Raw genomic sequence first — 27,974 nt, 5'->3', positions numbered from 1 at the left:
CCGAGTTTCTCAGCAGAATTCAGCCAGAAACTCGATGGGAGACGTATTCTGCCGAGAAAACCGGTTGTGTGTACACTTTTCGCCGAGGAAACCGACGAGGATCTCATCGGGCCAAAAAGAGAACATGTTCTCTATTTCCTCGTTAGTCAATGGGAAAAGTTGGCTCGCCGAGATCCTCGGCGGCTTCACAAGGAACTCGACGAGCAAAACAATGTGTTTTGCCCGTCGAGTTTCTCGGACGTGTGTACGGGGCCTGACAGGAGTAAGTTGGGTGTGTGCTTAACTCTAGGAAACTGTTTGTTCTGAGGAACAGAACTTAGGCCTAGGCTACAGGCCTGAAACAGCCGGATGGCAAGAATGAAAGCCAGGAGGCTAAAGTGTTGCGTATGCAAGATACAGTAATGGTGGAACCCCCTGTGAGGGCTGCTGATGTATTTTGTAAACTTTTGTGCTTTTAAATAAAAGTGGGCTACCAGGCGCCTTAAAACTCAGTTCTGGACTGGCATACTCACCAATCTTACAGTATATATATTGTGGCAAAGTCGCTTGGGTTAGTAGAAATAGTGAAACATGCAGCGCAGCAAAGTCACCAAAATAGCAATAAATATGGCTTTATTGCATCAAAATAATAATACAAACAAAAAGGCCTACTCCAGCTTAGGAGGCTAACTAAACAGTAGTGTCCCTCACTACGGGTTACTGGAGCGGCTATTCCGGCCTCCAGTATAAACAAACAAAAATAATAGTTCAATATAAACAATAAGTTCTGACAGACCTTGTTCCTCAGATACACAGACAGACTTCAGTCTGCCCATCCAGCACAGCCTGGATCTCACACTGAGCTCTCCCTCTCCCAGACTCTATCAGGTGCAGGCTAATTAATAGGGAGAGAGAGAGGAGGTTTACCTGTTGGGCCAGGCTTAACCCTTTCTAAGACAGGGAAAGCTGACCTTTCCAATCTCACACTGACATACCTGGAATCATGTACTCTGTCACAATATATATATATATATATATATATATATATATATATATTCTAACTCAGGATCTAGATTATATCAGTTTCTTGCTCATGCTTATGGAGTTGTGGAAACCATAAAATAAAATGAGATATGTAAGTGGTGATTATCAAATATAAATCATGAAGATGTATTTTTTTTTAATATTCAATGTATCACATCCTCAATCCCTTACATTTTCTTTATGGGCAGGATCTATGATAATTATAAACATATATATATATATATATATATATATATATATATATATATATATATATATATATATATATATATATATTGCTATACTTATCCAGTGACACCAAACTAAAGCAGGGAATTCTGATTCTTGTTTGTTACATCTCTGCAATACATGTACATGTCTCCATGTTTTATTTGCTTAAAGAGGAACTATCACCAAAGTGCATATAGCACTTGTCGCTGTGTCTGTCTGTGCAAAGATTATGCTGTCAGCTAGCCCTGCCCACCAGTGTAACTATCCTACAACACAGATCAGCTCACTGATCAGGCAGTGACACTCAATGCACACAAAGCCTGCACAGACCCAACAAACCCCCCCCCCCAACTAAACCAACAGACAAAACATCACTCTACTGTGCAGTGCTGCCTCCTAATCTCTCCTGTTTAGTTTACACTCTAGAGTTCAGACCCGATGCCCACTGCCAGCTAATCAGGGCATAGGGGGAATGGAAACTGTGAGCGTGTACATTAAACCATTGCTGCTGGAGAAGGGTGCTTTCATTCACAAAAACACAAGCGGATAACAGTGCACATGGGCTACTACACTAGGCTGTCTCAGACTAGTGTAGTAGCTGGTGTGTACTGTTGCCAGCTTGTGTTTTTGTGAATGAAGTGTCATGCTTAGCCCTAATGCAGGTAGTCAGGCATGATAGTTAGATTCTGTGTTCTTTACCTATAGCAGCCCCTTTCCCATAAGGCAAGCAGGCCTACCAGTACTCAGTTGTCCCCAGGGCTTATACACATTGCCATAGTGCCTGGCCACCATGCCAGGGCAGGTGTGAACTGAGCAATACAAACAGGTTATTTTTTCTTAGTTCAATAACAGTCCAGGTAAAAGGCAGGCAGAGCAGGGCAGACAAATAGGCAGCTTGATCAGGTATTACACACACACTATCACAACCATGGCACTGCGGGCTTGGCTGGCTTATATCAGGTTTGGTCTCCACCCAGAGTCTGGCCACATCAATCACCTTGCAGGTTGACAGACAGACAAGGAGAATGCCACAGCCAAAACCAGGATGCTGGAACCAGCAGCTATGATGGAAAAGGAGCACACATGCTACTGACATGAAGGCACTCTTCTTAATCTGTATTCATTCACAATACAAACTGACAGTTTCACAGCCTTTTATATTTCTGTATCTGGATGTACTTTATTAAAAATCTTGATGCCATATGGTCCCAGTGGATGGAGTTCATGCACCTGACCCTCTTGAGTTTCTAGGTGCCTTTTAAGTTGTTTAACATTTCTGTATCTGGATGTACTTTAATATATCTAGGCACTGTTAAGCTCTGTTTACTTAAAGATTTACGTGGGCGATATCAGCTTCTGGCCTCCGAGGTGACCACTCCTTTCTGTATCTCTCACTACTGTCCTTTCTGCCCTGCATGGTAGGTAGTTTCTATGTTGTTTACAAAAGTGTAAAAACACCTTTCTTTCAATAAAATCTGATAGTTTCTACTCTTTGTGCCCTGAATTGACAGTGGGGCCGGACTCTGCGTGTACTAAACAGAGAAATTCGGAGACACAGTACGGCAGAATGGAGAAGGGTGGATCTCCCTATGGGAACACCTATATTTGACATGGAGTGGACCTACAACCTGAAGTTACGAAAAAAACAAATATTCATTTTGTTTAATGTCCAATGCTTTTATTTTATTAGAAACAAGTGCTATTAGCTCAAGGATGCCTGTGGGGTGTAACAAGTTTTTTTTTCCTTCTGGTCATAGTTCTTCTTTAAGCATGTGCCAGAAAACACTCATGCACTGCATGGTAGCCAAACAGCTTCTAACTTTAGCTTGTTCAATTTAGCTTTGATCTCTGGAAGTTTCTCTGCAGAGCTGCACCAGATTTTTCATTCTCCAGTTTTAGTAAATAAACCCAGTAGTATGCTTCCATCTTTCAACTTTGACATTGCTGTCAAACCTCTCCTCAACTCTTTAATGCCTACATAGACAGAGATCACAAGACTTTTTCAGATCACAAAAGGGACCAAAAGGGAACAAATAAAAGACGTTTAATGTTAGCGTATGTTTACATACACTTTTACTATACCGACCAACTTTCTTAAAATGAAACATTTTAATTTTCATTATTTTCTAGATTATCAAAGATCAGAAGCTACTGGTGATAGTCGGTGGGATGCTGTTAATTGACTTATGCATCTTGATTTGTTGGCAAATAGTGGATCCTTTGAAAAGGACAGTTGAAGAATATAATCTTGAGGTAAGTTGCTTCCATACACAGGTTTTAACAGTCTAGCTATATGACTACGGTTAATCATATTTACAATATACCGTGAAGTCACCTCTGAAGACATGTTTATAAGCAGTCATTTTTGTAGACCTCTATGGGTTACATGAGAACTAAGCCCTGTACAGTGTGAAGAGCCCTTGCAGGCAGCCTATATTAGTGAATGGACACCCATCGACTGTACAGACTCACCCGCATTTGGCAGGTACGCAGGTACAGATGCATAACCCTGGATTCCCAGGCTATGTGTTGGGTTCCATGCACCCTTTCCTACATACCTGTCAAACTTGGCTGTGCGGGTGAGTATGTACAGATAATGATAACCTGGACTGCCTGCCTACAGCTCCGCTCTAGGACAGCAGAGTAAACAAAAGGCTCTTCATGCCCTACATGTAAATGAGCCCTAATGGTCAAAGATCTTTTTATTTTGCTATTCAATACTCATTTGTAATAAATGGTAATAATAAATAGCAAATACAATTTTATTTTATTTTTCCAGCAGAATATCAATTGTGTGTCATGTCTGTTTTCAGAAGGTACAATGAAGTATACATGGATCTACTGCTTTGTTGTGTAGTCAACATAGTACTTTATAGCACTTTATATAACTGATGATGCTGATCATCCACATAGATGATGCTGAAGCAAATATATAGTTTGATATTGTTTGAATTGCCTGCTTTAAATTAATCACCTGATTTCCAAAATATACAGAGAAACAGTTAGCAGATGCATTTTCATGCATCACACATGAATGTTATAAACCATGGGGTAGATTCAGATAGAATTTACGCCGGCGCATTCCATAGATACGCCGCGTAAATTCAAATCTGCGCCGGCGTATCTACTTTCTGTATTCAGAAAGCTAGATACGCCGACATTAGCCTAAGATACGACTGGCATAAGTCTCTTACGCCGTTGTATCTTAGGGTGCATTCTCACGCTGGCCGCTAGGTGGCGCTCCTGTAGTTTTCAGCGTAGAGTATGCAAATTACCTACTTACGCCAATTCACAAACGTACATGCGCCCGGCGGTAGTTTTTTACGGCGTTTGCCTAAGTCGTTTTCGTCGTAACATTGCTCCTGCTATTAGGAGGCGCAGCCAATGTTAAGTATGGATGTCGATCCCGCGTCGAAATCTGAAAATGTTACATTGTTTGTGTAACTCGTCCATGAATGGGGCTGGACGCTATTTACGTTCACGTCTAAACCAATGACGTCCTTGCGACGTCATTTAGCACAATGCACGTCGGGATATTTTAGGGACGGCGCATGTGCAGTACGTTCGGCGCGGGAACGCGCCTAATTTAAATGATCCACGCCCCCTACCCGGATCATTTGAATTAGGCGGGCTTGCGCTGGGGGATTTACGCTACGCCGCCGCAACTTTACAGGCAAGTGCTTTGTGAATCAAGCACTTGCCCGTAAAACTTGCGGCGGTGTAACGTAAATGTCATACATTGCGCTGCGCAGATTTGCCCGATTCTACGTGAATCTGTACTCATGTTTTCAGCTGTTATACTCTAGTGAAAATATTTCCGTTCATAAACAGTACTAAATCTTATATTAGTGTGAATAAAACTTGTGAAAATAATTTGTTATAGAGTTACTTCAAAAGTTTCTGTCCAGACACAATTATATATCATTGTTTTATATAGAGCCTAAACAATATATATTTTTGTTAAATAGCATTGCATGGATACAACAGGGCTGTTTATTTTAGTCCTTAATATGACTTACTTACTTTATACAGTTTTGGCATAATTTTTTCCCAGTGAATTAAACATTCATCTTATTTCATCGTTAGTCAATAATTACTCAATTAAGTGATTGATTTATGGTGTGTACGGGCTAAATTGTGCACTTCTGTACACATAGCACATGTGCAGTTTACTGTGTGTGCTAAAACATTATAAGAGAAAATCACCTTGGACAGGAATTCACCTTTCTGTTTTGAGGGCTCTTGAGTTTGGCAGTGAATATATGGTTGCATTGTGTGAGGTTACAAGACTAGGAAGTACATCTTGGGTATCTATCAGTGCAGGTAACAGTCAAACAACAGAGCTAGCAGACACCTGTCTTAACAGTGTGATGTTGTGCAAGACATATCCCCATGCACAGGAAGATATATTTATAGTTACATATGTAGAGCCTGGTTACTTTCCAGAACCGGTGCTAGGTTAAATTTAGAGGGGTTTAGAGAGTTAGGTAACTCTGACCATGTTAATTTGTATAAATTTAGACCTCTGTCTCAGCTTTGGCTGTGCTGTGGGCTCATTCTGTTTTGTCTGGGGTGCTGATCACACCCCAGGTCGGCAGGTGGCAGCAGTGGAGTCGAGGATTGAGTGCTCTTATCCAGCAGCCTATCAGGAGGAGTTTGCCTTGCTGTGCATGCTGGGGGAGCGTATTTATGAGGCAGACACCATTTTTCTTGGGTCTTCTACTCTTGTGGGGCCCACCTTTAGGGTAGCCACTCCACTTCGGGACCATGTTGGCCCAGAGCAATTAATCTGCCGCTTGGGGACTCAGTAGTCGACTGGCTCCCACCTAAGGAGGTCCTGGGCTGTCCGTCGTGTTGGTGGAAGCTGTACGGTGCAGAGTCTGCCTGAGGAGTACCAAGAGAGGCTGGTGTTCCAATAGGGGCCTGACCATCCATCGGGGACCAGGGGAACCGGTCACAGAGAGGCTGGATGTCGGGCCACCTGTCATTTGGTACCCTAATATGAAACTACCTGAAGGAGATCCAGGTGTCAAGTCTGCTAAGGAGGATTGTCTCCGCTGTTTCAACTATAGGGAGGGTCTGTGGCAGAGACTTCTTTTACCAATTTCTGAGTGACATTCTGGCTGCCAGGCTTGTGAGAGAGGCCAGGTGCACTACACCCACTCAGGCTGGAGTGGTGAAAAAGAAAATATTGTCTGAAGCAGGACTGTTTCCCTATTGCTCACACCTGAATCTGCTATCTCCACTCTCAATAAACCTCTATTCTTCACCAAGTTTTATTGTTCTTACCCGGCTGGGTAATTAAGAGCACAGACATTCCGTTACTGCAACTTTCACCAAATACCCCTAGACGGCGGAGGAACACGAGGTAACATGCCACCCGAAACAAACCAGCAGCTCCTCCGGTGGTGGTGCTACACATACATAGTTGCATAGTTGGTAGGGTTAAATACGGACACCAGTCCACCCAGTTCAACCTAAGTTTGTGTGTGTTTGTTTACTTCCATTTCTAAATAAAAAAGTGATCAAGACCACCTTAAAACTGATGCTGAAAAATTGACTGTCCTTGCTTGCTTACTGCTTAAACCTAAAGGATTCTATGCATTAGGATAAAAAGCCTTCTGTGGGCAGCAGCCCCCCCCTTGGCCCCCCTAATACTTACCAGAGCTGATGTCCATGACTGTATCAGCTGCTTGTAACCCTTCCTCCTGGCTAAAACACAAAGTCAATCAAAGTCAGTTGGCCAATCAGGAAAGAGAGGGGGTGGTGAACTGCAGCTCCATGTCCGAATGGTCACATGGAGCTGCAGCTCGGCTTGGGTACCCCCATAACAAGCTGCTTGCTATGTGGCACTTAACAGGAGGGAGGGGCCAGGAGCACAGAATAAGGATCTAGGATGCTCTGTCCCAATCCACTGCAACAGAGCAGGTAAGTATGACATAGTTACGGTACATAGTTTGTTAGGTTGATTAAAGACAATAGTCTATCCAGTTCAACCTGTGTAGGTGTGTGTGGTAAAAACATAATTCCCCATATCCTTGTATATTGTTTTCGCTAAGATGCACGTCTCAGGGTTTTTTTAAACTATCAATACTTCCTGCCAAGACCACCGATTGTGACGCCACATGTTTGTTATTTTTATAGAGAATTTTTTTTACTGTTTTTATGATTTTCAGTTTTTTCTCTGATTACCTTTTGTGTCATATAATTAGCATCAACTGTGTCTGTTTCTTTAAATGGTACTTCAGAATTTCAAAGTGGAGCAAGGAACTCTAAACACAAGAGACTTTTTGCTCTGAGTTTATAATAGATGCTATGGCAATGAATAATAGATTTCCAGGACCCATTAGTACACTAGACATGCTTGGTAAGACCTCACGTAGATGAACACTAGCAAAAGCTTCCACATGGCTGCAGGAAAAAATGTCGTTTGAAAGCTGCGATCTTTCCTAAAGATGCTTAGGTATCTTTTTTATCATTTACTTTAGAGAACACGGAAAGCCCTTTCTGTGCTATCATCAGAACATCAGATGGTGCAGATCTTCCTTCTGGCATCCAGTATAATGTGTTTCAGATAGAAGGTCCTGGCACTGCAGTGGTTTACGTCATATGATGATCATGGAGTAGGGCCTGATCAGTGAGATTATGAAGTATTAATAAGTAAAATGTGTCGGCTGCAGAAATAAAATGTTTGTTGATGGAGAATGTCATTGTAGATTAAGTCTAGCCCGGATGCTTTCATACCTTTATGTAGTGTTAAGAAGCTGTGATTTAACTGTTTCACATCTCCTCGCACCTGCAATGAACTGCGGAAGCTGAAATACGCCATTTCACATTGAATTGCATTGATTGCCTGCAAATTTTATTCAGCTCAAATGTATGTATATAATACAACAGCTTTCTCCGTCTACTCAATCAATTCTACAGAGGTTTCAATAATGATATCCCATTCCCTGCCTTTGTCTCCTTAGTTCCGGATTGAACATCTCTCTAATGGAGTAATTTAAGGCTGTTCCTGGAAGTTAGGCTGACATGGAGCCAGAAAATTCACATTAACCAACCTTGCCAGGAACCACTCATATCTTAGTTTCTCTTGAAAAGTAATGGAATGCCATGTACACTGTTTTATTTAGCTCTGAAGACAAAATATGATGATGCTACATAAATATTGCTGGATGAGCCAGGCTTAAATATGAATCTATAGGATACACTTGAATGTTTCTCGTGATTACTTATTAATTAATTGTGAATTAATATTAGGTTAATTGGGTAATTATTGCTAATTAAGGATGAACGAATCTGACCACGTTCTCTTAGTGAGGGGGAGGGGTTAAGCTAAAGCTGCTTGAAGACACAAACATAGTGACTTTATTCTGGATTTTGAATCCAAATTTTGTCAATTTTCCAGGCTATTTGGCAAGCTATTGTGAAAAAATAGTATTGGGAGCTTAGCACTGCCATAAGGGCCATTTAACAAAGCAAAAACATAAAAAAAATACTGCACAGCAGGGAGAAAGTCCACATGACTTTGAGGGCAACATGGAAAAAACACAAATCCTTTAAATTATGGACACTTTATTTAATATAGTAATACATCCATGCTTGGGATACCCCCTTTAAACTGTATGTGGTGTTACAAAAAAGTGCAGTTTTTATTGGCAGTGCTGGTGACACTGTATTCTGGTGTAAATCTATTGGTAACCAGTTCTGGCACATTTGGTTCTACTGATGCCCAATAGGTACATGTGAATGTCCCAGACTCACTTACTTGGTGAAAAATGTCCCTGTCACATTCGTTCTCAGGGTGAAAATACTTTTTCGCTGGTGAATTAATTAAAGGCGCCAGTCACTTTTGAATACATTTTAGATGTTTAAATAATGCACATGCATGAAGAGTGGGAAGGAGGGTGGAGGGAACACAGGATACCTGAGGATTCCTTTAACAATAAGCAATCTCTAGTCCCATACATTGTCTTCTCACTAATATCAATCCTTCTGTAACAGTACTTTGCTGGATGGAATACATCTCATAATAGTGGCTCCTTGTCAACTGAGGTTCCTCTGTATTCTCAGTCTTAGGGTACAAGGCAGGACAGCAGTTGGAAGGTTCATATGGTGCTTCTCAGCTCGGTCAGTCACTCATCCTTGTGGTAGGACAACTTTGCTCTCCCAACGGCCAGTAGCACTTCATCTCAGCCAGCATCTTAGGGACACCTCCCATGATAGGAGATCCCTCAACATTCCATACCTCTAGGCCCTAAGGCCTGAGGCCTAGATAAGTGGATCACACAGACATCCTCTGAGGGAAAGTCCCTGCAGGGAAAGAGAAGGAGCAGGAAGTGACTCAGATACTTAATAGTTCTCCCATCATGCACAGCAAGCTCCCCAGGCCTGCTGATTGGCCAGGTATTAGATATCTATAATGTGCAGTAATATCTCTAGCACATGGACAATGTCATCTTTTGCTGAAACGCATAAGGGGAATGACATGCTGACGCCACTGCGTTTTCGCATGTCCCGGAAAGGAAGGGTTGCTACATCTAAGCAGGCAGGCTTATTCTCGCATGTTTTTTAACTACCTTGTGTAAGTGCAATCATTTATACAATAAAACCTCATGTTGAAGATTTTACACTATGAAAGCCTTATCTCCAGTGGCAGCCCATCCATAAGGGGTGCCCGGGCGCTGATTACTCTATGTATAATAGATAGATTCATAGCATGAATCTATCCACTGCCGCCACAGCCACTACCTATTTATGCGTCCGGCCCCCTTGAGGATGCCAGGTGCCTGAATTACAGCATTGGGAATGTTCTTTTGAAGCACCTGATTAGAGCCATAGGTTTTAATAGGCTTCAAAATAGGGTGGGCTAGTGGCGCAGAGCATTGTGCCATGAGCCCATCCAGGTGTTACAACAGCAAATTTATTTTCGCTGTTGAAATACTGATCCTCAATCCAGCCAATCAGAAGTAGGTGTGTGGTCGAAAAGAGAAGATTTCCAATTGCCAACCGAGGAGGAGGGAGGAAACGGAATCTGCCGCCGCTGTGATGACCCGTGGAGAGCAGGGGAATGGGAGACTGACGCCATGATGACCCGTGGAGAGCAGGAGAACGGGAGGCCACAGACGAGCAGGGTAACCCGCCGGTAAAGTGGTGGGGTAAGTGCTGCCTACCGAATGGGGGGTGTCTATGGCATACTGTTTGCCCCCCAAAAAAATTACCACTGGCCACCACTGCTTATCTCTCTTTTTGGGAACTTCATCTGATTGGGCCCTCCTTTACGTGGCGGGCGCTCTCCTTTTTGGTTCCACTCCAGGATTGAAGGCCTTAGCATGGGTGTAATAGCCACAAGCGGGATAGACCTTCTGTAATAAGAGGTCATAAAGAGCTAGTAAGCAGCAAATTTATAAGGTGGAGGTTTTTCCTTTGGAATTCACATACTATTCTGGCGATTAGCAGTGCAGCGTGGTATTGTTTCTCTCCATCATTGTATGGAAATTTTCTTTGCAGTTTTGCTGTTTTCATTTATATTTCACAATTTTAGCGCAACATTACTTTTGGAATATCTCTAGCACACCCTGCTGGACAACACTCACACAGCATGTGACTGAAAATAATCACTGGACACTTAGGCCCGGATTCACAAAGCACTTACACCGACGTATAACAAGTTACGCCGACGTAAGTGCAAATGTGCGCCGTCGTATCTGTGCGCCAGACCCACAAACTAAGATGCGCCTAAAAACAGGCTACACCCCGCCGCCATATCTTGCTTACGCCGGCGTAGAGTGGGCGCACATTTAGGCTGGATGCATGGTGGCGCTCCCATTGTTTAGCCATTTAAATATGCAAATGAGGAAAATACGGCGATTCACGAACGTACGTGCGCCCGACGCAGGCTAGACGAGGTGCGCGTAAGTTGTACGTCTGGCGTAAAGTTATGCCCCATAAGGGAGGTGCAACCCAGCAGCAGACATGCAAAGGTGTGCACCAGGGAACACAAGCCGGCGTATTTTATGTTGGACGTGTGTCTGGCTGGGCGTAGGTTACGTTCATGCCGTACGCAGTGATCCGGCATAGTTTAGGCAGTTTTTCCGACGTGGTTGTGAGCATGCGCACGGGGATGCATCCACGTCTCGGCCACGCCCACTTCCACCTACGCCGGCGTATGCCTTCGAAACCCAGCGCAGCGTTGGGAGCACTGGCTCTGTGAATTACATGCTTGCCTCTCTGCGCTGCGTTGGCGTAGCGTACATTGTTTGCGCTACGGCGGCGTAATGTGCTCCCGCTCTCTGTGAATCTGGGCCTTAGCTAAGCTGACTGACACTACACTAACAGATCACAATACACAGTAAAAATAATTTAGGAAATCACTATATCCCTACGCTGGCATCCCATATTTGCGTTGTGAAATTGAATTTAACTTTTACATTTAGCTTAACTCTAACTTAATATAGCAGCAGCCCAATCAAATTTATTTCAACTTAGAAGAAAGGCTTTTTTAGGTAGCTTTGGCTGTGACACCTGATTTTTTATTAAGCAGTACAGGAAGTGGTATGAGTAGTACAGGACGTCCCTGAGTTACAAACACAATAAGGACTGTAGGTTAGTTCATAAGTGGAATGTGTGTGTAAGTCGGAACACTGCATTTGTAATTGTAACTTCAGCTTTTGTATGGATGCGGGATGTTCCGGGCACTTCTGGGCATGCAGTTATGTTAAAGGATCACTAAAGGAAAAAAAAATGTTGCCTAAAATTAATGTCTGCAAGGTAGACAGACAGAATAGTGTAATGATTCTGTTAAAAAATGAGTAAATACCTATTAAATTCCTTCATCTATATCACCTCCGGCATTCTAGTTTCTGTTCTCTCATTCACTTCCTGGTTTGCATCGTTTGTTCATGTAAGAACTACATTTCCCAGTATGAATTGCGGCACACCCAGTAATTCACACCTCCTTGAAGTCTCTAACACGTAGAGAGCATCCTGCCGCACAGATGTAGTTCCCAGGAGGGGGTGAGCACGTTACTCACCACCGCAGTAAAGCCTCCCATCACGGTGGTGAGTAAAATCAGACAAGCAGGAAGTGAACAGAACAGAGAAGAAATAGAGCAACTTCTGAGCAAAAACGAACAATGAGGAAGTGAAAAGAGGAATGTCTGCAGGTAAAGGATGCTTATTATGAAAAAAAAATGTTTTCCTTTTCAACCCCTTTAACTGCGGGTTTTCTGACCATGCAGTACATGTAGTACTACAGTGTGGGATGTGTCCGGCGCTGCAATAGCTGCTCGGAGTTATCCAGAAGCAGCATGTAGCACAAGCGGCCAGCATTGAGGCCGTTTGTAAGTAGGAGCCATTCGTTACTCGGGTGTTCGTAACTGGGGAACTGCCTATAGTTACTACAGATTGAAAAGCTATAGTAAAGTTTACTCTTACAAAATTAGTTTAAACTTTGTACGAATTGGCCAATTGCACAAAAAGTTATAATTATAGTTTGTGAGCTTCTCTTTTCACTATACTACACTGCATTGTCTTGCTTAGCTTGCATCAGGATGATCTGTGCACACTTCTATAGACAGAGAATAGAAAGTGACAAGGCAGGTTTTATTTTACAATAAAAATTAAAGTGTAAAGATCTGAGAAACAATAGCCACAATAATCTACAATGAATAGACAGTATGTAGGCAGCTTGGTTAGGCCAGAATATAAAATGGAGAGATAAGGGAAATAAATTGAAATAAATATAATGCCCCATACACACGGTCGGAAATTCCAACAGCAAAAGTCGGATGTGTGCTTTTGAACGAAAATTCCGACCGTGTGTATGCTCCATCGGACTTTTGCTGTTGGAATTTCCGCCAGCAAAAGATTGAGAGCTGAATCCGATCGCACAGAATTCCGATGCATGCTCGGAAACAATTCGACGCATGCTCGGAAGCATTGAACTTCATTTTCTCGGCTCGTCATAGTATAGTCACTGCGTTCTTGACGGACGAAAGTTCAGAGAACAATTGTGTGATCGTGTGTATGCAAGCCAATCTTGAGCGGAATTCTGTCAGAAAAAACATCCAAGGTTTTTCCGACGGAAAATCCGATCGAGTATAAAATTTGAGGGAAACTAGCCAAAAAATATTATACAGTGGCTAAATAGTGTAGGTCCAGATGGCAGCAGATGATATATATATATATATATATATATATATATATATATATATATATATATATATATATATATACATATATATATATATATACATATATATATATATATATATATATATATATATATATAGAGAGATAGATATATATATATATATATATAGATATATATCTACAGCTATGCTCATAAGTTTACATACCCTAGCAGAATTTATGATTTTTTGGCCATTTTTCAGAGAATATTAATGATAACACAAAAACATTTCTTTCACTCATGGTTAGTGTTTGGCTGAAGCAATTAATTATCAATCAACTGTGTTTACTCTTTTTAAATCCTAATCACAACAGAAACTAACCAAATGAACTTGATCAAAGGTGTACATACACCAGTTCTTAGTACCGTGTTTTGCCCCCTTTAACATCAATGATAGCTTGAAGTCTTTTGTGGTATTTGTGGGTGAGGCTCTTTATCTTCTCAGATGGTCAAGCTGCCCATTCCTCTTGGCAAAAAGGCTCCCGTTCCTTTAAATTATTGGACTGTCTTGCATGAACTGCATGTTTGAGATCTCCCCAGAGTAACTCAATGATATTGAGGTCAGGAGACTGAGATAGCCGCTCCAGAACCTTCACTTGATTCTGCTGTAGCCAATTACAGGTCGACTTGGCCTTGTGTTTTGGATCATTGTCATGTTGGAATGTCCAGGTATGTTCCATGTGCAGCTTCTTGGCTGATGAATGCAAATGTTCCACCAGTATTTTTGATAACATACTGCATTCATCTTGCCATCAATTTTGACCAAATTTCCTGTGCCTTTGTAGCTCACACATCCCCAAAACATCAGTGATCCACCTCCATGCTTCACAGTAGGAATGGTAGGCCTTGTTGACTCCTCTCAAATGTAGTGTTTATGGTTATGGCCAAAAAGCTAAATTTTGGTCTCATCATTTCAAATGACTTTGTGCCAGAAGGTTTGAGGCTTGTCTCTGTGCTGTTTGGTGCATTGTAAGTGGGATACTTTGTGGCATTTGTGTAGTAATGGCTTTCTTCTGGCGACTCGGCCATGCAGCCCATCTTTCTTCAAGTGCTTCCTTATTGTGCATCTTGAAACAGCCACACCACATGTTTTCAGAGTCCTGTTTTTCACCTGAAGTTATTTGACGGTTTTTCTTTGCATCCCAAACTATTTTCCTGGTAGTTGTGGCTGAAATTTTAGTTGGTCTACCTGACCGTGGTTTGGTTTCAACAAAAATCCCTTCCTAATTAGAATTTAAAAAATGTGATTGGCATTTTCAATTCTTTGGATATCTTTTTATATCCCTTTCCTGTTTTATACAGTTAAACTACCTTTTCCCGCAGATCCTTTGACAATTCTTTTGCTTTCCCCATGACTCATGCCCCGTACACACCATCACTTTATGTGATGAAAAAAAACGACATTTTCTGTAAAGGAAAAAATGACGTTTTTGAAACTTAAATTTTCAAAGACGAAGTTGCCTACACACCATAGTTTTTCTCACAATGTTCTAGCAAAGCGAGGTTACGTTCTCACCACTTTTTCCATTGAAGCTAGCTTCTGGGCATGCGCGGGTGTAAAAACGTCTTTTTAAACGACGTTTTTTGCTACACACGATCAATTTCTGTGAAGTAAAAAACGACGTTTTGAAAAACGACACATAAAATTGAAGCATGCTTCAATTTTTTTTGGTCGTTTTTTACAAGACATAAAACAACGTTTTCCCCCACACACGGTTAATTAAAGTGACGTTTTTAAAAACGTCGTTTTTTTTCATCACATAAAGTGATGGTGTGTACGGGGCATTAGAATCCAGAAACGTCAGTGCAGCACTGGATGAAAGATGCATGGGTCTGTCAGGAGTCCAGAAACTCATTTTATACACACACACACACACACACACACACTGGGCCGATTCAGAAACGAACGACAGCCCGGTGCTTTTTTTTTTACGTCGTTTGCGTTCGGCTTTTTCCGGCGTATAGTTACCCCTGCTATATGAGGGGTAGCTAATGTTAAGTATGGCCGTCGTTCCCGCGCCGAGTTTTGAATTTTTTACGTCGTTTGCGTAAGTCGTTCGCGAATACGGCCGGACGTAATTTACGTTAACGTCGAAACCAATGACGTCCTGGAGCATGCGCACTGGGAAATTTAGCCGGCGGCGCATGCGCAGTTAATTGGGCACAGGGACGCGCCTGATTTAAATAGTACACTCCCCCTAGCCGCGGAATTTGAATTCCGCCGGGGGATTTACGATACGCCGCCGCAAGTTTTGAGGTAAGTGCTTTCTGAATTAAGCACTTGCCTCAAAAACTTTCAGCGGCGGATCGTAAATCAGATCTAAAGATCCGCTAACCTATCTGAATCCGGCCCACTAATTACAAGCAAACAGATCACAGGTGAGTATGGTTACCTTTTAATAGGCATTCAAACCCCTTTAAGTCGACTTGTGTGCATGTTATCAGGCCATAATCACCAGGGTATGTAAACTTTTGATCAGGGTTATTTGGGTAGTTTCTGTTGTGATTATGATTTAAAAAGAGTAAACACAGTTGATTGATAATAAATGGCTTCAGCCAAACACTAACCATGAATGAAAGAAATGTATTTGTGCTTATTCTTAATCTCTGGAAAATGGCCAAGAAATCATAAATTCTGCCAGGGTATGAGCACAACTGTGTGTATGTGTTATATATATATATATATATATATATATATGTGTGTATGTATGTATGTATGTATGTATGTATGTGTGTGTGTATATATATATATATATATATATATATATATATATATATATCAGCCCTCAAAATTTCCACTCGCCTACTAGCATTTGGCGAGTGGATTTAAGCTGGGGGCGAGTGATGACAGGGCTGCATGACCAATCTCCCTCCAATCTGTGCCTACACTTAGAGTCCCGATGAGATTGGCGGCCGAAGAGGAAAGGTGCATGCTCGGGAAAAGTAGTCTGGTGAGCCGCGCACAGGCAGAGCAGTACACAGGTGCTCTCCTTACAATTCTCATTAAGCCATGGGACCTAACAGTATGACCTCTCTGAGCCTCCCCCGGGCCCCGACCAATGTAGCTTGAGAGCAGAAAGTAATGAGTGAGGTGGAGAATGGCAAAAATTACCACTCCGGTGCAGCGCTCACTGAAAGTTGCCCTGACATGAGAGCGGCAGCCTTCTAGTTTGTGCAGTTTTCTTCTCCTTGTGCTCTATGTAAGTGTCCAATAGTTTAGCCTGAGCACTGTGAACAAACTGGTCTCAATGTGTGCTGTGCGCTGTCAGTGTGCGCTGTGCTATGGTGTCAATGGCTGTGCAGGTGTGTGGATCTCAGCGCTGGATTGTACTCCCTCCCGCTGTGCTGCAGCTCCTCTCCTCTCTGCCAGCCTGAATAAAAGGGGGAAGTGGGGACATGCAAGCGTGGAGCCGCAACACACAGGCTCCTGATGATGAGATGAATGGGAGAGAGAGAGAGGATGGATGGGAGTTGCAGAGGAGACAGCAAGAGAATGGGGAAGAGACTAGATATGTGCATTCCCGTTCGTACGAATGTTATTTTCGTACGAAAATGTTCATTTTCGTACCCGCAGAATAATGTGTACATACGAAAAAATTAAAGCACCAAAATACGAACACGATGGGATTACGAATGAGCCGCATAACGAACAACCGCAAATACGAATGAACGATCCGACGAAAATACGACAAAACGAAAACGGCAAAAGAACGAAAATTACATCTATAACAAAAGACTTGCATTCTGTATTTTGTTTGAATCCTTGTTCTGTTCGTATTTTGATTTTCAGTCGTATGTTCATTGTTCATATGACATCTAACAAAAGATTTTCATTCTGTATTTTGTTTGAATCCTTTTTCTGTTCGTATGTTCATATGACATCTATAACAAAAGATTTGCATTCTGTATTCTGAATTCCTTTTTTCTGTTCGTAATTTGGTTTCAAAATACAGAATGCAAATCTTTTGTTATAGATGTAATTTTCGTTTTTTTGAATGGGCAGTGAGTGTAGTTAGTTAGTGAAGCAGCTTCTCTTTTGTGCTGAGTAGTACAGTAAAGCCAAATAAACTTTTCTGTGGATTTTCGTCTGAAGGGAGAGATCAGTTGGCCAGACTTTTGAACCTGGAACCCAAAAATGGTTTTCTGATGGAGTTTAAAAACAAACGAACGTTCGGTAAAACGATCGTTTTTATGTTTGTTGTTAAAAAAGTCTGACCAAGTTTATGGGGCTTAACAATAGTTAATATGGATGAGCCGCGTGTTGAAAGTGCCGCGAATCCCGCGATATATTTACGAAAGTACAAAATGACGAAAATTCACGAAAATTATTGTCTAACAAGTAACGAACATGAATTAAACAAAATAACAAACCATCCCGCATGTACGAAAATAAAACGGTAACCAAAATACAAAACGATCGGAATACGAAAAAATCGCGTCGTACGAAAAACGAACGGGAACGAACAGGAAAACAGGCGTCTTACGAAAAACGAACGGAAACGAACCTACGGAACGATACGAAACGGAACAAAAAAAAACAAATTTTTTTTCTGTGCACATGTCTAGAAGAGACCCAGTTCTAGTGCCCTGTCCCTCTGGTCTGCCCCCAGTGCCCTGTCCCTCTGGTCTGCCCCCAGTGCCCTGTCCCATTTTGTTAAAGTTGTTGTTGGTAATATTTAATTTTGTAACTTGATTCTGCATAAAACATTGTCATTCCATGAGATAATCTACGAGGGCGTGTTCACGGGTGCAATTAGGCGCAGGGCAGTGTATGAATTAGGTGGGGCAACTGGTGGCGAGTAACTCTTGAGGAAAAATATAGACACTAGAAGCGTCTATGTGGTAATGCGCTGCCAAGGTAAACCTAAACTAAGCAGCCAACACAACAAAAATTAGATCACTATTTGTCACAAATAAAGCATAGAAAAAACAAAAGTGTGGCGCTGATAAAAATTATAAAACAAAGTCCATATGATGGGACAATTGGAAGTAGTGAAAAACCAAAGTCCACAGTAGAACCAGATATCTGAAGCGGGTGAGAGGCAACAAAACATAGATTCTTTAAACCGTGAAGATGGATATAGATGTCTGCTTACCAAATGTAGAGACTTGAATAGGTATACACCTATCAAGTCATACAGGCTTTTAGGTAACTAGGACCTGATGTCGTCTGCTGGTGGAAAGGAATGTGAAATCCGATGGTCCTTCCTCCTGAATGTTTGTTGATTAGCCGAAAACCATGTAGAGATCTCAGACACGAGAATCGATGATTGACCAAAAGGAAAGTAAAACACACATAGCGTAATACTGCATATGGGTGAAATTTATTTTGAGGAAATAAAAATTTTACACTCACGTGTGACCGGAGGTAATGTAAGCGCTTGTACAATAAAAGGCAGAAAGGGTCAGTATCTTCTCCCGACGCGTTTCGTTCAATAGAACATCGTCTTGGGGCACTGACCCTCTGCCACATGAGCCATATATATAGCAATAGATGTCCCCTACCTTAATTCTGTGATCCGTATGAGGACGGGTCCCGTCGCATGTAGGTGGAACTCCACTTCCGGGTTGGAACAAGATGGAGTCACTAGCGTGCGCTTCAAGCCTCGATCTGAAAACGAGGCTTGGAGGAAAATGGGACGCACAGTATGCGGAACGGCGCGCTCGAGGCAAGCAACGTAACGTGAATGAGTAAAACACAAGTGGGGATAGCGTGACGCGTCTGGCATTCTAACCTTGGAGCGCAGTGAAGACAGTATGCGTGTCACCGACGTAAACCCGCGTGGTATAAAAGCATCCAATAGAGGCACACGGTAAACATAATAGAGAACCGCAACATAAAAATATATATGGGGACATCTAGCGTTCAACAGAGAAATGGCACTTCAATAACCAATTGTGAATCAGTGAGATAAAACAATTGGTCACAAATGCATGTGAGTATTAAAAAACATTAAAACAATTCATCTAAAATTCATAACAGATAAAATATCAATCTATCATTATATAAAAATAAAAATAAAAATAAAATTAAAAATCAGAAGTCAAAAAATATAAAAAGAAAAACTTCTGCAAAAACATGTGTATACACAATATTACAGTGCAGAACAGAGAATGGGAATAATCATGATTTATTAATAAAAGAATTAATATCCCATTCAACATTTAATCCATATGGCATATACGTTTGTAATTCGTATATCCAAAATGTTTCAAGCCTTGATACCCCTCTAGTCTTGGCTCCACCTCTCCAGGGGGCCACAAATTTGTCTATAATCAAAAATTGGGTACCAGCAGGATCTCGATTATGTTCTTGTCTGAAATGGCGTGGTACAGTATGTTTGGTGTTACCCCCTAAAATCTTAGCAACATGTTCTCCTACGCGTACTGAAAATGCTCTAATGGTCCGACCCACATATTGCTTGCCACACGGACAAGTAATCAAGTAGACAATATGTGTGGTGGCGCAAGTGCAAAAAGATTTAATCGGGTAAATTTTGCCCGTAATGCGTGACTGAAATTCAACAGATTTCGATTTCCCACAAATGTTATACAAACAAACGTTGCATTTTTTGCACGGATAGTACCCTTTCATATCATGAAAGAACGTTGGTTGGGTGGGTGGGTCAACAACATTAGGGGCAATTTTGTTCCTCAAAGTGGGGGCTCCTCTAAAAATCACCTTCGCCCTATCTGGTAATAACGGACCCAAAGTTTTATCCTGTTTGAGCACGTCCCAATGTCTATCAAAGATTTTTTTGATGTCATTATGTTGAGTTGAGTAGGACGTAAGCATCGAAAATTTAAAAGATGTGTCAGGCTCACGAGGAGCTCTCTCCTCCAACAAAGAGTTACGGTCAATAAGCGCAACGCGATGCAATTCTGCCTCGACTGACATTGAGTCATAACCTTTATCTAGAAATCTTTCTTTAAGCATGGAAGCCTGAGCGAGATAGGTTTCGTTATCAGTACAATTCCTCCGTAGTCGGAGGAATTGACTTTTGGGTACCGATTTTAGCCACGATTTGTGGTGGCAACTGTCCACCGGAATGAAACTGTTCCTATCCGTGGGTTTGAAAAAAGTACGGAATTTAAACTGTCTAGACTCAATGGCTATCTCTAGATCTAAAAAGTTAACCTTGGTCAGACTGGAATCAAAAGTGAACTTGATGCCACGATTGTTTAAATTCAGAGAACCAAAAAATTCTCCTAGGGTTTCAGCCGTACCATCCCATAGGAGGAGGACGTCATCTATATATCTGGCCCAAAACATCAAGGACGGGTGTCTGTCAGAATAGATGACGTCCTCCTCCCACTTGGCCATGAACAAATTCGCCAGACTGGGGGCAAACTTGGCCCCCATGGCAACACCACGTTTTTGAACAAAGTATTTCTGATTGAACCAAAAATAATTTCTGGTAGTGGCAAACTCAAGAAGTTCTAAAATATAGGACTTCTGATCACCCGTGATTGAAGGATCGAGTCCTAAAAAATAGGAAACAGCCTCCATTCCCAATTGCTGGGGGATACAGGTATAAAGGGACTCCACATCTGCTGTGGCAAGCAGGTAATCACCTTTAAGTTCTATGTCACCGAGCATTTTAATGGTAGAGGTAGTGTCCTTCAGATAGGAGGGGGTGCGCTTAACCAGGGGTTGCAGGTAACAATCAATATAGCGGCCAATTCTGGAAGTGATGGAATCAATCCCGCTAATTATTGGTCTTCCTGGAGGTTTATAGGGGTCCTTATGGATTTTGGGCAGATAATATATTGTTGGGATTCTCGGGGCAACTGGTATCAAAAAAGATCTCTCTTTCTGATTAAGAATATGTAAATCAAAACCCTTAGTGATCAGAACTTCCAATTGTTTCTTGTAAACATTAGTAGGGTTATTGGGTAGTACTTGATAAGTTGCTGCATCTCCAAGGATACGATCCATTTCTGCAATATAATTGTCCTTATCCAAGATGACTATCCCCCCGCCTTTATCAGCAGGGCGAACTATAATGTCCTTCTGGTCGCAAAGGGAACGAAGTCCTTCCCTTGGTAGAGGATGATTATAAAACTTTTTTAAGGGTAGAGACTTCAAATCTTTAAGGATTAATTCTTTGAAAATATTAACCGAAGAAGAGGAAGGAACTGGAGGGTTAAACAAAGAGGGATTTGAAAGTCCTGAATGTACAGTCCCTGATGTAGCAGCCCTCTCAGTCGAGGGTGCATTTGATATGAAGTGGCGCTGGATATTAATCTTGCGTATGAATTTATTTACATCTATAAATGTATCGAATTTGTTTAATGGACATGGGGGGGCAAATTTGAGGCCTTTATCTAATACAACAAGTTCATCCTCAGTGAGTACATGTTTGCTGAGATTAAATAATCCTTGGCCAATCAAACTTTTCTTTTTTTCTTTCCTTTGGTGTTTCCGGCCTCCCCTGTTACCTCTCTTACGTCTGATGGCCTTTTCAGGCCCTGGGTACCCCTGTGAAAATCCTGATTGTTAGAAGATGCAGAACCATAATGGCCGTAGCTCTGCTGAGGTCGCTGAAAATCTAATGGGCCATCACGGATATCACGAAGGGGTAAATATCTATTATCCGTAAGGGTGGGGGGGTAATTGTAATAATGGGGGCCTGTACCATACGGGGTCCTATAATCAATAGGTCTCCCTGGAGAATCAACATAGTCATGATAGTCCTGTCTATGATGATAGGACCCTGAATCACGATGGTTACTTGTAGAGCGGCCCCTCCTGCCACCTCTACTGTGATTGCTACGGCCCCTGTTAGGGGGTGTTGCAACTTCAGAGCGTCTACCCTTCAGAATTTGTCTGAATGGCGGCGGAGGTTTAGGAGCTCCTTGATGTGAAGTAGTGGGTGGTGGATCATTAGCATGACCATCACTCACATCAACTTCAATAGGTGAACCTAGAGACGTGGTGCTAGACAAATTAGCCTGCCATTTGAAGACAGTGCCAGATTTGTAGTCACCAGCATCCCTAGTATATTTTTTATGTTTTTTGTTTCTTTGGTCTCTATCTTCCTTTTCAAGATGAGCCTGAAGGTTGGAAGAAAGGGAATTATATTCTGAAGAATCTTTAAGAGATAAAAGTTTATCCTTAACCTCTTTAATTTCTTTATCCAGTAGCAGTAGCCTGTCCTGCTTCCTGGAGACCAAAAAGGTCAAGAAATTGGTACCTGCTACATTGAAATAGCGAAACCAGGAGTCTAAGTCTGAATCTCCTTGCTGGGGTTGTATTTCCCAACGAAGACTCCTGGGTACCATATTCTCAAGTATATACTGTTTCAAAAATAGAATATCCCATTGTAGATGAACCTCAGAAACCATAATATTTTTTAGTCTGAGGAATAAACCCCCTATTTCAGTGTCATTAGTAATTGTAGTAAACACCCCTTCTGTGTTAACTTTACGTTGGGCTCTATATTCAAAGATGTCCATATTTAAACAGAGACTGAACGGGTGTAAGAAGGAAAAGAGGCTGCTGCAAAAACCAAGATCTAAAGTGCAACAAGGAAAAATATAGACACTAGAAGCGTCTATGTGGTAATGCGCTGCCAAGGTAAACCTAAACTAAGCAGCCAACACAACAAAAATTAGATCACTATTTGTCACAAATAAAGCATAGAAAAAACAAAAGTGTGGCGCTGATAAAAATTATAAAACAAAGTCCATATGATGGGACAATTGGAAGTAGTGAAAACTCTTGAGGCCTGGCTAGTAGCTCAGGACTTGAAATTTTGAGCCCTGTATATATATATATATATATATATATATATATATATATATATATATATATATATATATATATATATATATATATATATATATATATATATATATATATATATATAATGTATGTAAGCAAAATTATAAACGCAACACTTTTTATCATGAGCTGAACTCAAAGATCTACGACTTTTTACACAAAATGGCTATTTCTCTCAAATATTGTTAACAAATATGTCTAAATCTGTGTTAGTGGCACTTCTCGATTGCCAAGATAATCCATCCACCTCACAGGTTTGGCATATCAAGATGCTGATTAGAAAGCATGATTATTGCCTAAGTGTGCCTTAGCCTGGCCACAATAAAAGGCAACTCTAAAATGTTCAGTTTTACTGCATTGGGGGTCGGGGGTCGGGGGCGGTCCTAAAACCAGTCAGTGTTTGGTGTGGCCACCATTTGCCTCACGCAGTGCAGCACATCTCCTTCGCATAGAGTTGATCAGGTTTTTGATTTTGGCCTGTGGAATGTTGGTCCATTCCTCTTCAATGGCTGTGCAACGTTACTGGATATTGGCAGGAACTGGAACACGCTGTCATATACGTCGATCCAGAGCATCCCAAACATGCTCAATGGGTGACATGTCCGGTGAGTATGCTGGCCATGCAAGAACTGGGATGTTCTCTGCTTCCAGGAATTGTGTACAGATCCTTGCAACATGGGGCCGTACATTATCATGCTGCAACATGAGGGGATGGTTGTGGATGAATGGCACAACAATAGGCCTCGGGATCTCATCACGGTATCTCTGTGCATTCAAAATGCTATCAACAAAATGCACCTGTGTTTGTTGTCTATAGCTTTCGCATGCCCATACCATAACCCCACCGCCACTGAATGGGTCAAGGGTATAGCTCACCATGTGGCAACCCGCCTTCTACAGGAAAGCACTGTGCCTTGTGGCAGGTGCCTTTTCCCCCCACCCCCTGTCCTGGCTCTGATAATACAATTACATTTCTAGTGTGCCAAACTTGCCTTGTTTGTTTTTCCACAGTTTAGCCTATTCTACCTTGTCACGGTTATGTATTGTCCTTGTCCTAGCCAGTTTTTAGCAAACCATGCCTATACTTCTGATATTTTTGAGAAATTGGGTATATGGAAATATAGCAGGGGGGTTGCAGTGCACCTAGGGTGAGGGTGTGCAGTGTTTTGGTTTCATAGTGTTGATACCTTTTTTCTTTCAAAAGATGCAGCAAGGTGCTGCAAAATAAATGGCAGCTCCTGAACAGATTGTTAGCAATAACTGCCTGATGTGTTCTAATCACCTCAAGCTAAAATATATCATCTAAAAAAAGGGAAGAAATCCATTAAATAGAAAAAAGGTACGGTAGCTAAAGCTGATAATTGAAGAGTTAGATTTAAATCAGTTGTTGTGACAGATATTTGTTTTTAAGATTTTTTTTTTTGTGTACGGATGTGTGCAGCCAGGAAGGGCATATAAGAAAATGTTCCCAAGCAGTAAAATTTAAAGAACACAAGCATAAATTGATAAAGTATATGTACACCCAACCACTAAAATGTCTCAGCTGAAGTAAGTTAAAAGGCTAGGCAATGCATTATAGTTATTATAAATTCTTGCATTCTTTCAAGGTCCATGAATCTTGAACATGAAAACCAATTATAGTGGCATACCCAAACCTCACACCAATTTCTAATGTTCTGTAAAAAAAACTCACCATGATCAGTTAGATAAATAAGGAAATCCTGAATTGACAAGATATTTACTTTACTGAAGCATGTCATATGTATCAGTAACTGGTATTACTCAGTGGCGGCCCGTCCATAGGGGGCGCCCGCGCGCTGCCCCCCCCTCCCCCAGTCTACAGGCTTGGAAAGATCAGTTTGTAAATGGATAGAAAACGGTCTAAAATATCATATTCAGAGTAGTGGTTAAAGGGGTTGTAAAGGTTTTTTATTTTCTAAATAGGTACCTTTAAGCTGGTGCATTGTTGGTTCACTTACCTTTTCCTTCGATTTCCCTTCTAGATGTTTTTTTTCTTTGTTTTCTTTGTCTGAATTTCTCACTTCCTGTTCCTCCTCAGTAAGGTGTTCAGTAAGCTGTTCTAAATGACTTTCCACCGATCAGATGATGGTGGAAAGCTTACTGAGGAGAAACAGGAAGTGAGAAATTCAAACAAAGAAAAAAAAAGTTTAGAAGGGAAATCGAAGGAAAAGGTAAGTGAACCAGCAATGCACTAGCTCAGGTGTCAGCAACCCACGGCTCCGGAGCCGCATGCGGCTCTTTTGAACCTTTGCCGCGGCTCCGGGGCACCTTTTGAGGGTAACAAGTAATCTACCTGTTTACTCTTACCCTCGCAGTAACGCCGTTCCCATTACTTGGGCGGTGTTAACGCAATTACATCTACCGCACAGCGTGCGGGGGGGCAGGGGGGGTCATGTGGCCACAGGCCTGAGCTGGCCTGTGATTCGGTCACGGTGCGTCATGTGACAGGCCACAGAGCTGGCCTGTCTGTGCTTGCGGCACGGGTGGCGCTGGCGCATGCACGTGCACGCGCCTGGAGTCTCCCGCCCGCCTGTCACGACGAGAGCTCTCAGCTCAGCTCAGCCGTCGACATCTCCCCCGCGGAGGCTCCACTCCGAATCAAAAGACTCAGCTTAGCTCATCAGCACCGACCGTGGCCCCAGTGCGAAGAGAGAGAGAGACGAGACGACACAGACAGCAGTAAGAGCAGCGCAGGTGAGGACCGGCATGTGTTTGGAAGTGTCTGGGACTGGGGGGGGGGGAGCGGCCTAGTCTAGGGCTGGGGGCTGGGGCCGGGCTGGGCATGTGGAGGTGGAATCTTATTATCTGATATTGTACAGACAGTATTGCATTTGCTGGGCATGTGGAGGTGGAATCGTATCTGATATTGTACAGTATGGCATGTGGAGGTGGAATCTTATCCGATATTGTACAGTATTGCATTTGCTGGACATGTGGAGGTGGAATCGTATCTGATATTGACAATATCAGATAAGATTCCACCTCCACATGCCCAGAAAATGCAATACTGTACAATATCAATTATATCAGATAAGATTCCACCTCCACATGTCCAGCAAATGCAATACTGTACAATATCATATATTGTACAGTATTGCATTTTCTGGGCATGTGGAGGTGGAATCTTATCCGATATTGTACAGTATTGCATTTGCTGGGCATGTGGAGGTGGAATCTTATCTGATATTGACAATATCAGATAAGATTCCACCTCCACATGCCCAGCAAATGCAATACTGTACAATATCATTTATATCAGATACGATTCCACCTCCACATGCCCAGCAAGGTAAGGAACAATATATGCAGTGTTATATTTGTTTTAAATGTCGCAATGTTTTTTTTTTCCTTCGGAAACGGGTCCAAGTGGCTCTTTATGTCTTAAAGGTTGCAGACCCCTGCACTAGCTTAAAGGAACCTATTTAGAAAATAATAGACAAACCTTTACAACCCTTTTAATGATTCATACTCTGAATGGTCAAAGGTTATCAGTGGTGTACCCCAAGGTTCAGTGTTTGGACCCTTACTTTTAAATATATTTATAAATGATATTGGGTCTGGAATTAAAAGTATAATTTCAGTATTTGCAGATGGCACTAAGCTATGTAATGTAATAACGTCCTTACAGGATGTCTCCAACTTACAAGCCGACCTCAATGCACTGTTTAATTGGGAAACTAGGTGGCAAATGAGGTTTCATGATGATAAATGTAAAGTTATGCACTTGGGGGCTAAGAATATACATGCATCATACATACTAGGGGGAGTACAACTGGGGGAATCAATAGGGGGGAAGGATCTGGGGGTTTTGGTAGATCATGAACTCCAAATGAAGACTGCGTGAAGATGGAAGCTTTGTCAGTGGTGAAAGCACTCTGCTGGAGGGATACCGTTAACAGATATGTCTGTCATAATGTGCTAGTATGTGGTGCATACTAGCACATTATGCCATTACCTTGCAGGGGGGGCTGGTAATTTTATTTCCTGTTTGGGTTCACTACCACTTTAAAGGTATAAGTAAATCAAAACTGTTATCTCAAAGAATTTGTTTAGCCCTCCCAGGTGTTTTCTTGAACTGAATTATGTTGTAGAGATCTGAAAGTAGGAGTAGTTTAGTTTAGCAAAAGACAGGGGTGACAACATTTAGTCCACAAAAATCATGTACATTCAGGATATTTAGAGGGATAGAGAAATGTGCATGTATTGCAGAGGTGTATGACATGTTTTTTTTTTTTTTTTCCAAATTTTGCCTTAAAATATAAATTTTAACTCCTTAAACTGTTTAACCTTAAACTTAAAGTGATTGTAAAGTCATTTTTTTTCTATAAAAATAACAATCTTGTTATACTTACCTGCTCTGTTGCAGAGGATTTCCACAGAACATCCCTGACCCTCCTCTTCTTGGGTGCCTCTTCTGTGCTCCTGGCCCCTCCCTCCTATTGAGTGCCCCCACTGCAACAGCTTGCTATGGGGGCACCCAATCCGAGCTGCAGCTCCGTGTGTTTATTCAGACACAGAGCTGCGGTTCTCCCCCACCCCCTCTCTCCTGATTGTCTAACTGACTTTGATTGACAGCAGCAGGAGCCAATGACGCTGCTGCTGTGTCTCAGCCAATCAGGAGGGAGAGCCCCGGATGGCCGAAACATTCGTGGACATCGCTGGACAAGTATTAGGGGGGCTGCTTCAGACATAAGGCTTTTTGTCTTAATGCAAAAAATGCATAAGAGAAAAAAAAGTTTG

The 27,974-nt window shown here is 41.9% G+C and overlaps 1 protein-coding gene across 1 annotated transcript in view; it reads left to right on the top strand.

The window, feature by feature from the left end:
• The window catches only part of GABBR2 (gamma-aminobutyric acid type B receptor subunit 2), a 792,922-nt gene that overhangs the window by 589,120 nt on the left and 175,828 nt on the right, over nt 1-27,974 (top strand). The window contains exon 13 of the mRNA XM_040353518.1: nt 3,364-3,486. Coding sequence (XP_040209452.1) covers nt 3,364-3,486 — 123 coding nt within the window. The remainder of the gene's footprint in view (nt 1-3,363; nt 3,487-27,974) is intronic.

The sequence above is a fragment of the Rana temporaria genome, chromosome 5, assembly GCF_905171775.1.
Source record: "Rana temporaria chromosome 5, aRanTem1.1, whole genome shotgun sequence".
Taxonomy (NCBI): domain Eukaryota; kingdom Metazoa; phylum Chordata; class Amphibia; order Anura; family Ranidae; genus Rana; species Rana temporaria.
Note: the sequence above shows the minus strand (reverse complement) of the source record. Positions and strands in the feature narration are given on the sequence as shown.